At 32.9% G+C, this 10,634-nt stretch overlaps 1 protein-coding gene across 1 annotated transcript; it reads right to left on the bottom strand.

Annotated features, from left to right (window-relative positions):
- Positions 1 to 468: 468 nt before the first annotated feature.
- Positions 469 to 5,776, bottom strand: LOC110107930 (transcription factor bHLH30). Its single transcript, XM_020838379.2, has 2 exons — positions 5,455 to 5,776; positions 469 to 1,087 (listed from the first exon to the last, which is right to left on the bottom strand). Exons 1-2 carry the CDS (start codon positions 5,731 to 5,733, stop codon positions 596 to 598), a joined length of 771 nt encoding a protein of 256 aa, XP_020694038.1. The 5' UTR covers positions 5,734 to 5,776; the 3' UTR covers positions 469 to 595.
- Between the last annotated feature and the right edge of the window lie 4,858 nt (positions 5,777 to 10,634).

Raw genomic sequence — 10,634 nt, 5'->3', positions numbered from 1 at the left:
CTGACCTACCAATCAGGTCCAAATCTGACCCAAAAAATTTTAAGTTCGAGTGCCCAGTCAAATAAATGGATCAACTTCTGGTCAAGCATTCCAACCCATTTATTAAAAGTGACGGATTCAGATTGACCCGCAAATCCTATTTTGACTCAAAATTGACCCTTTTAATTTTTTTCTAAATTTCTTTTATTTATCTATATAATCTTTTTATTTTTTATCAATTAACCTAAAATATATCCTTAACTAATTAATATTTTTTAAAATTAAAATGGTTTATCATAGCGGGTTGAGATTGCTAGCAGGTAAGCCTCGAGTTCAATTTTATTTTTATCCTTTCATTAAGTATGTTGGATTCTAGATGATCAAATTTGAGTCGAGTCAATCTCAAATCAGACCCAAACCCAACTCGTTTTCACACCCCTACATTACATTTAGCCAAACAACACAATCTACCAAACCTCATTATTTTCCAAAAATTGTTTCTTGCTACTACAAACAACAAAATGACCATTCCTTGAAACCAAATAATAAAACCCGAACAAAATTCTATAAAAAGCCAACCAACTAAACCCCCAAGAAAAAACTACTCCATCCCCAACTAAACAGACATATTGAAATAGTTCGTAGCCAAAAACCTTTGCCTCTTCTCTGATTGATCAATGAAAGCAGATTCCTCAGAGGAAGCAATCTTAGTCAGAACATTTCTGATGGATTCAATAAGAGAACTCAAACAAACATTTCCATTTCCATTTCCATCTTTCCTGCAAAGAGTAAAGACATTCTGTGTTCTTCCTCCCACTGATGTGAGCTCTGCTCTTACTGCTTTGAGTCTCAGTATCTGAAACGCCTTCATTAAATCAGAGAAGAGATGTGGCCGATCAGCACAGCAAAGAGTCGCCTTTATTTGTATATTTTGATCGGCAAAGGAGGAGGAGGAGAAAGGTGGTCTGTTTAAGCTTCCATTGTCGCATTCTACAATCACTTGATTCATTTCTGAAGGAATTGCAGAGATTTTGTTTATGTTGGCCGCTTTTCGGTTCAGATCTCTCACTTGTTCGATCACTCGGGCGAGTAGCGATGCTTTGTCCATCTGTAAGGGATGATAAGGAGCAGTTAGGGCTTTTGTTTGGTTGAAGCAATTGCCGGTAATGTAATTCTTAAATATTTTGGGATTTAAGGGGTTTCTGAGTTAATGTTATAAGAAAAGGATATGAAGATAGTTATATAAAAGAAAAAAGTTAAAGATTTAAAATTAATTTTTTTCCGAATTAATATGTCATAAAAATTAATTTGATGAAGCATGAATATTAATACAATTTCTGAATTTAAAAGCAGTAAAATTATAGTTGAAATTTTTATGAGAATATGTGAGGTGCCAAATGACCGAGAGATTATTACGTGCGGAGACCGGACGTGTCCGGAGGTCAATCCGAACGCGTTACGTCATCCTACGTAATAATTTTTCCTAAATGACCCATAATTTTAGCGTGCTTATAGCCGAAAAGAGCATTTGGATGAAAAAAATCAATAAGTAGAAAAAATTTCAGCTGAATGAGACCTCTTAAATTTTTCTTTTCTTTCAAGCTTTTTTCGCATAAAAGAAATTACATCTTCTGTGAACTATAACACACTCATCTTTGTATATGTTCAATTTACATCAATTTAACCCGTCACCGGCCAACAATGCGACCTTCTGGCCACCATCGTTGTTGGTTTGGGCCCTATAGCTTTGACCACCACCACTATCGACAGTTGTCAACCTCCGATAAACACCACCGCTAGGGGTGTCAATTTCGGGTCACGAGTTGAGTTCGGGTCGAACTTGGAATTGACCCGGTACTATTCGGTCAACCTGAACCCGACCCATTTTTGTAAACGGGTCAATTTTTCAGACACGAACTCGACCCGCTTTGGGTCTTGATCAATCCGACATGACCCGAATGACCCATGGTCAACCAAAAATTGTTAGTTTTCGAGTAAAAAATGGTCAATCTCCAATTTTCTGGTAAAAAAAAGGGTCAATCTTGAGTTTTCGGGTCAAAAATGGAATTTCGGGTCAAAATGGGTCAATTTCAAATTTCTGGTTTAACCCAAACCCGACCCGATTTTTGAAAGATATCGATTTGTTGAACTCAAACCCGACCAATTTTGGGATCTGGTGAACCCTAACCCAGAATTTTCGGGCTGGTACTTGTCAGGTTTTTGGTCGTGTCAGATATTGGATAAATTATTGTGTACGGAGTTCGAACGTAGAGAACGGTCCGGATGTTGCGTATTTACTGCTTATTTTACTGCGTATTTTTTATACACACTAAATGAGCGGCAAATAAGTAACAAATAAATAATACTCACTAAATACGCACTAAATACACAATAAGTACGCAAAAAATACGTAGAAAAAATTGTGTATTAAAAAAAATGTAGTAAAATAAGCAATAAATACGCAGCATTAATTCAGACCGTTTTCTACGTTCGGACTGCATACACAATAATTTCTCCAAATATTGACACCCCCAGCTGCCGCCACCCACCAATCGCCATTATCTTTAAACTTTACACTATATTCATTTTACTTCAAATCAAATAAAAAAAAATTATTCATGTGAACACATTCAAATAACTGTAAAATATTTATTTTATACTGTAATTTTTGTTTAGCCAATCAAATAACCCGACTAGACTATGATATAACTCACTAACCCATCAAATCATTGGCCAAGCTTCGCCATCAATAATGTGTACTGTATGTCACCACAGCCTTATCCAATCTTCCTTTACACGCAAATCCCACCTTCAACATTTTCCAGTGGAAATATTTTATGCAAACCATATCGTTTATATGGTTCAAAATCACTTGTTATGTTGACCCCTAAGCATAATTACAAAGCTAATAATTTAATATGTAGCTCCATAATTGGATGCTTATGTGATTTCTTATAAGTAGACAATCCTTCCACGTTTGTATCATATTTTTGAAGCTAATTCTATCCTACCCAAAATAAAATATATCTACTCATCTATTTCTCTTGCAGCTTATTCGGGACTATTAGTTGAAAGCTTTGATTTGATGAATCTTGTTCATTAAAGATAATCAAACTACTTTGTCTCTTTCTCCTGGCCTATACAGAATAAATAATCCTCAATTAAATGTGTCAATAATTAATCAGATTTGAAAACACGATTCAAATCTGATTCAAAAATTTCGAGTTAGGGTCAACCTATTTGAGAAACGAGTCAGGTTAGGTCAGGATTTCAACTTGTTTGTAAAATCTGGTCGGGTTCGAGTTGACCTAGAAACCAGCGCAGGTTGACACAGGAACCGCATGAGTGCTACGTATGTGTAACTGCAACAGACGACAGTGATGTCACATGAGTGAAGAGGCGCGTCTAACCCGATTGGATGATTCAAGTTGGCGACGCCGTCCACCTCTCTTGCTGTGGCGCAGCCCAGCGGCCTGCTGTCCTGCGGCCCAACTCTTCCACACTCACGAGTCCTGCGGCCTAGGGCCTGGGCTAGCTTGACGACGTTCCTTGATTCCTTCATGTCCAGTCGACGAGACACATCCTCCCATTCATGTGCTGGCTATCATGCAGCTTCAACAAGAAGAGTTGACGGAGTTCTTCCCGTTTTCGAGTAGGGTCAACTTGGATTTCCGGGTTGAATTTTATGACCAGTTTGTAAAATCAGGTCGGGTTCGAGTTGACCTGAATATCATCAAATCAATTTCAGGTTCGACCCGAATCTGACCTGCAATCCGATTTTAACATCCCTATCCCCACTAGAATTGTGGTGGAATTCTTGCTATCTCAATAAATTAAAAATATTTTGTGATGAAGTACGACATAAAAAAAATAATATATTATTTTGAATGATAAAAATATTATTTTACTATAGACTCAACAACAAAATTCATATTACGCCAAAGATTTTTTCTACTAAATATATTTGATGGAATATAGTTTATTTTATTTTGAAGTAAAGATTCTTTGCAGCGGCAAGTCTCTATGATCAATTACATTCCACGTACCAATTTACACTTGAAAAATTATCTGATTAAAGTAGTGGTTTGCATCTTTCTATCAAAATATTGACTAATATTTTATTTGATTTTAAGAAATTTGTATCAAAGATTTGATTTGAAATTTCAAAGAAAATTGGATCAATAATAAAGCTTACGTATATAATATTTGTGAATTTACAACTTAATTCGTTCAAAGTCTTTGACTATTTTGAAAACCTCATTGCTTAGGCTGGCAATTTGTCCTCAACTCCTAAGCAACAAAGGTTTCTTCCAGTTTTAACACATTGACTAAGATTTTATTTGGAACGGTTTTCTTACTGTTTCATAAAGTAAATTTTTTTTTTTTAATTTTTATATTAATAAGCTGCTTTAAGAAACACTAAGAAAATCGTCCCAAATGAAATCTAAATAGCCATTAAAGTCTAAGCAAGATGATTTACAAGTACTTTTATTTATTCAATATTATATTTCTCTATGAAGCCAATTTATTCTAAGCCTATGAGCTGAGGGTGTTGTTACCCTTAAAGCCCTATTCCACCTCTCTAATAAAGGATTATTTAATTTGAAATTAATCACTAATAAGGATGTTAAATCCTAAAAGTTAATTAGCATGTTAATTAATAAATTATTAGACAAGCATGTTAATAATTTGAATTTAATAACTAAAGATTCATTGTTCATAAATAAAGTTTAAAAGAGAATGATTATATTTTTTGTTAGTATCCTAATCCCGTCATAAGCTTCTCTAATTATCTTAATCACATCATAAGCATCTCTTCAAAGAATTTTCTAGTAATGAGTAAAGACATAAAAATGAGGACACCTTTCTTAATCTTATTTATATATATAAATTTTTTGGTTCTAATTATGAAAAGGTAAATAAAATTTAATATAACTTTAAGAAATTGTCTTAAACCAAAGAGGGAAAAAAGAGAGAGAGCAAAAAAACTACTAAAATGAATTGAACTAAGAAGAGTTACGTTTCGTTTGGGACGACTTTCTTATGATTTTTTAAAGTCGTTTTTTTATTTTTGTACTATAAAACTGCTTTAAAAAATCATAAAAAATCATCCCAAATGAAATCTTACACTGATATATATCTTTTCAATAGTATTTATCTCTGATTTAAGGAGAAGGCCACCCCTAACTTTCTCATAGTTTAAATAACACCTTATAGAAAAAATTTCATAATTAAGAAGGCATACAAACACAGCCCAAATCAAAACTAAAGCCTTGTTCTAAACTATCTCAACATATTCTTAGTCATTTTTTTAGCTTCTTAATCAATCCCACAATTTAAACGCTAAGTTCTTTGATCAGAAAAGATGATTAATACTTTGATTCATGTTAAGATGCAAGTATTTGAAAGAAAAAGAGAAAGAAGAGAGAGAGAGAGAAAAGAGAGAAGTGAGAGAAGAGAGAGGGAGAGACAAACCTTACTAGAATTGGGAGTCATGTGCCTGAGAGTAGCCAAATGAGTATTAATCCTCTCCCTCCTCTTCTTCTCAGCCAAGCTATGGATCCTCAGCGCCGCCGCCGTGCGAGCATCGGTGGAGAACGATGAAGAAGAAGATGATTGAAGGTCTCTGCCATGGCTAAGCAAAGCAGGAGCAGAGCTACTGGAAGCCATGGGAAGAAGCAGAGCACCGTTGTATGGAGAACTGGTATGATCAGCTCTGTTGCTTTCTGCTGAGAAATTTGAAGAGTTCTTCATTGCCACTCAATACTGCTCAGAAGCTTAAGAGAGAGAAATAGAGAGAGAGCTTGCTTTTAAATGTTATCTTCGGTCTCAATAGTCTAACTTCACTGTCAGAGTACTAACTGCTAAGAATGTTGTTTCTCATGCTCTGAAAATGAAGCCAGCGTCGGTGCCTTGCATGTGGAATTTTCAAAATCATTACGTGCGGTCATCAGATACAGTCTAGAGACCAATCAGGAGCGTCACATCACTAATTTACTATATATTATTACCAAACACTGCTGTGTTTCGGGTGATGTGGTGCGTCCTGATTAGCCTTCGGATTGTCCGGTGACCGTACCTAATAATTTCTTATGAAATAATGAATTTACCCTTAATATGGTAATAATCTTTGATTTCTGAATAATTATGAGCAGGCCATAGGTCAATTTATGTTATTTGAATGACACTTTCCAAATAAGAGTGTGTGATGGAAGTACAAATCTAATGAACTCTGAGGGCATTTTGTTTATGTTAGGGAGTACAAAAAGCTAGGATTAAAGTGTTTAATTGAAATAATTATTATATTACTATTATAGTTATTAACATAGGGCCCATGAAATGAAATGGTGCAAAAGGGAGAAGAACAAAATCTTGTAGTAATGATTTACTTTATACATGTGATAGTTTTATTCATGTTGCATTGTATAAAAAAATCATGAGTATGATTCAGCTGAAATAATTCAATATATAATTAATGTTATAGTAGTCTACACTTCCAAGGTGGAATTACAAACTTTGAACACAAACTTGCTTTCGTGTGAATGTGATAGAGAACATTAGGGATGCAATGAGTGGTGATGATGGTCATGTCGAGCGAAGATAGTCTAGCAATGGTAATTGGATGATAGTTGACGATTTATGATAGTAGAGCAACGATGGTCAGATGACAACGAATGTTTATGTGACAAGAGACAATCTACGACAATTGGGAGATCATTTTGTTGTAGAAAATGGAGAAGCTATAGCACTCAATCATTGATGGTCAACAACGATGGTTGAGCAATGATGGTTATTGGCGATGATTGTCGGCATTGATTGGATGACAGGGCTGTGGATTTTTTTAGATCTCTAAGCTATCTCTAAATTTAGATTTCTTTTATGGAAAGAATTTGGGTCTATTTATAAAATTTTTATAGTAATATTTTGATAATTTTAGCTAAAATCAAAACATCGGTTACAGTATCCTTAAAAGGCTCCACCAGCTCTCTATTGCTCATAAGAGCTACAAACCAAAAAGAAAATAAAATTCCTACGAGCTGGCGGATCCTTAAACTACGATTACAAAAAGAACCTAATATAATCGGGCTATGCAGCCATAGCACCCAAAAAAAGAGAGACCAATTAATCTTTGATAGCTTTCAGCTCCGCTCTCCTGCAAAAAAATCTACTATATAGCAAAATGAAAAATCATAGAATAAAATAACATACCTTTCTCAAAACTCTGCTCCGCTTGTAATAGTACTTTCTTTCAAAATTCACTTTTTTCTGGAAGCCATTCTCTTGAGAATCAATCCAAAAGGCTGTAGAGTTTTTTAGATCTCTAAGCTATCTCTAAATTTAGATTTTTTTATACAAAGAATTTGGGTCTATTTATAAAATTTTTATAGTAATATTTTGATAATTTTAGCTAAAATCTCAAAATAGTTCATTAGGATGCTTGTATTGATTTACTTAATTATAAATTTATATTTAAGCATACCTTAATAATCTCATAATCGATGGATCATAGGCTCATTGTTGTAGGACAAGAAGATCTTTAGAGTATCGTCCTCACCTTTAACTAAGGTTGAAAGAAGAATAATGACTCATCTGAATCAAGCATATGTCAAATAAAAAAAAATTCAAAAACCTTATTCATATGATTTTGCATTTTCGATGTGGTGGCTTAACTTCTAACAATGCCTTGCATATATGTTTTAAGCTAGAGTAGCCCTACATAAAATAGAAGAGGATAAATTGAACACTCAAACAATGAAACACGATGTTGAAGTACTTTAACAGCTATATAGAGTTGTATATTAAGTAACATAGGGTTTTAAATGATGGTAGATGTCAAGTGATAATGTGAATAAGGTCTTGGGAGCAAAAAAGTATAGTAATGTTGAGTGATGATATAGACATCGAATAATAGTTGACATAAAGAGATGATGAATAATTAATATATCAGGTTCAGTGTCGTATGGTAGCACACATTAAGTGATAATTGTTGTTGGACGTATTGGATGTGGATTGATAGTGGGTGAAGGTGTTTCAGTGTCAAGAGATGATAGATATTTTACGATGAGGGATGTCGAGCGATATAGCATTGAGGGAACAACATGCAAGCAGCGGACGGTGCATCAATAGCAATGATGGTTGAATACTTAAAAATTGTTTAATCAAATTTGTTTGAATACTTAAAGACAGCTCAGATGACCATTCCCCTTAAAAGGAAGGGGAATCAATGACCCAAAATTATTAATTATAAATCAATCAAAAATACCACAACAACAAGTACAAATGGAGCTACTCCACTCAGGCCAAATCAATAAAATTCAGTTCATTCAAGATTCAAATATTATGAAATTTATATGCTTATATTATCATTATAATTATTAGAATGAGATGATGCATAAAATGATTTTCTTTTAATCTCAATACTATTTTTTGAAAAAAAAAATTAATTGTAAGTGATTTACAATATAAAATTAGCAAAAATTTAGATAAATTTAATGAAATATCTTTATTATAATGTAAACAATAATATTATTTTCTTGGCTTTTTATGAGAGAATGTTTTCCCAAAAAAAATATTTTTTTCAAAAAAAAAAAAGAGAGAGAGATAACGAGTAGGATCTTCTTTTATTTTGGAGGCTGTGTGATATGACAGAGCGTGAAGAAAACGGGCGTGAATGATTTGATTGGATAGGTAATCATCAGCACACTCTCCCACCACAGCTCTCTTTGTTTTTTTTAATATTATTTTGACGATGTGAACAGAGACTTAAGAGAGAGAGAGATTTATACTTGAAAATTCAACTACTTGATAAAAATTCTGTTTCCAAGATTCTAAGAATAGAAAGCAAATTATATTTTTAAGGCCTATATGCAGGGGTTTTGAAAATCAAACTGTTTGTAGAAGAAAAGATTGCAAATAGAGTAAAATAAATATAATATAAATTATTTTCTTATTTTTTAATTATATTAAATTAGGCTAATTTTGAGCAAGAGTCATTTCATCATAAGCAAACTCGTTTGGCCGCCGCCCTCCATCGTCCCCCCCCGGCGGTCGGCCACTACAGTCGTAGGCCACTACTGTCATCTGCTGCTACTCACAATCTTTTTTCATTTTTAGACTTTATATTACACCAACTGAGCTCTTGGTGATTAAAACTAATAATAATAAGGGAGCCCTTAGTGTTGCAAGCTGAGACTATTCAAAATCAATCTTTTTTTTTCTGTCTGACTTAAAATACTATTAGCCAAAAACGTTGAAGTTCATTTAACGAGGCGAGGCTTGCATTTCATTGGATATCAGTTGAAACTTCAAAGTTATCTGATAAATATTACATCGTTTCAGACTGACAATAGCACATTTTAGTTTCCACAGCATGATGTCATTCATGTCCACAATCTTGCTCATTTTCCAACTCTGCTGGTGCTATTGTTTTTGTTTTGAGTAGATGAGGGCAAAAAGTCATTTTGATCGGTTGGTTTGGAGCTTTATATTAAACTAAGATGTCTTAGAGTTCAGTCTTATATATGGGATATGTGTGTGCGTTTATCTTAATTTATCTAAATATCTGATAAAAAGTAGATAAAGGCAAATTCAGTTTCGTTGCTTATATAGTTCATCTTGGTTTGTTGGTCAGGAACTTTGACTATCAACCAATTAAGGTTTTGTTTGGGATGACTTTTTTACTGTTTCTTAAAACGGCTTCTTAGTACAAAATTTTAAATTTTTATACTATGAAGTTACTTTAAGAAGCAGTAAAAAAGTAATCTCAAATGAAGCCTAAGAGGTATTAGATTCGAGTCTTACGTATATGATGTGTGTATGAATTTATCTTAATAAGCCCTAAATGTCCCCTCAAAATGTAATTTCATTACTTTAAAATAGTTAAAAATGGCAAGAAAGAGAATACAAGTCAAAAAATCTAAGAGAATTTCATGAGCTTCAAGTAAAAAATAAACTTTTTTTAAGGCAAAACAAGTGATGGAGACAAACAAACACTGCAGAAATTAAAGAGAAAGCACCCAAATATAATGATGATAAGCAAAAATTCTAGACTTAGGTTTTATTTGGGCAACTTTCATACTATTTTTTAAAGTAGTTTTTAATAAATTTTGTATTAAAATTTTATTTTTAAAAAATAGAAAGAAAACTATCCTAACGAAAACTTAGTAAACAAAAAAATCTTAAAAAATATCAGATAGTGATTTCTATATCAATGTTTCTAAAACACAAATATGTTAAATTTTATATAAGTTATTATTGGATAAAGAATCAAAATCATGGCTTAACTTCTTTTGAAAAATCAAAATATTCCTCCTTTTAAAAGACTTGATGGATCAAAATAGTCCCGTAATATAATTGACGATCATTTGAATCTTTTGTAAAGAGTCAATGAACTATTTTGATATTTTTCACAGTTACTTATATATATATATATAACATTAAAAATTATTATTTATTTTTTTAAAATAAAAAAGTTGAGCTGAGTGACATCTTTGTTCAATCTCTTACTTTATTAGATTAAGTTATAATCAAATTATGTGATCATATTGAAAGTTCAGTCCAATTAAGCGATACTTTGTGATTTTTTATATAATCCTCCAAAAAAAATTCTTGCTTATCTCAAAGGTTTTTCATATCTCTCTCTTTCTCTCACTTTC

The sequence above is a fragment of the Dendrobium catenatum genome, unplaced genomic scaffold, assembly GCF_001605985.2.
Source record: "Dendrobium catenatum unplaced genomic scaffold, ASM160598v2 fragScaff_scaffold_615, whole genome shotgun sequence".
NCBI classification, from domain to species: Eukaryota; Viridiplantae; Streptophyta; class Magnoliopsida; order Asparagales; family Orchidaceae; genus Dendrobium; species Dendrobium catenatum.
This window is presented reverse-complemented; position numbering and strand designations above follow the sequence as displayed.

Excerpts from the sequence above, each read along its gene's own strand:
- LOC110107930 (XM_020838379.2), bottom strand. The coding sequence starts at position 5,733 with ATGAAGAACTCTTCAAATTTCTCAGCAGAAAGCAACAGAGCTGATCAT. Across the intron at positions 1,088-5,454 it reads TGACTCCCAATTCTAGTAAG|ATGGACAAAGCATCGCTACT; the intron begins GTTTGTCTCTCC and ends CATCCCTTACAG.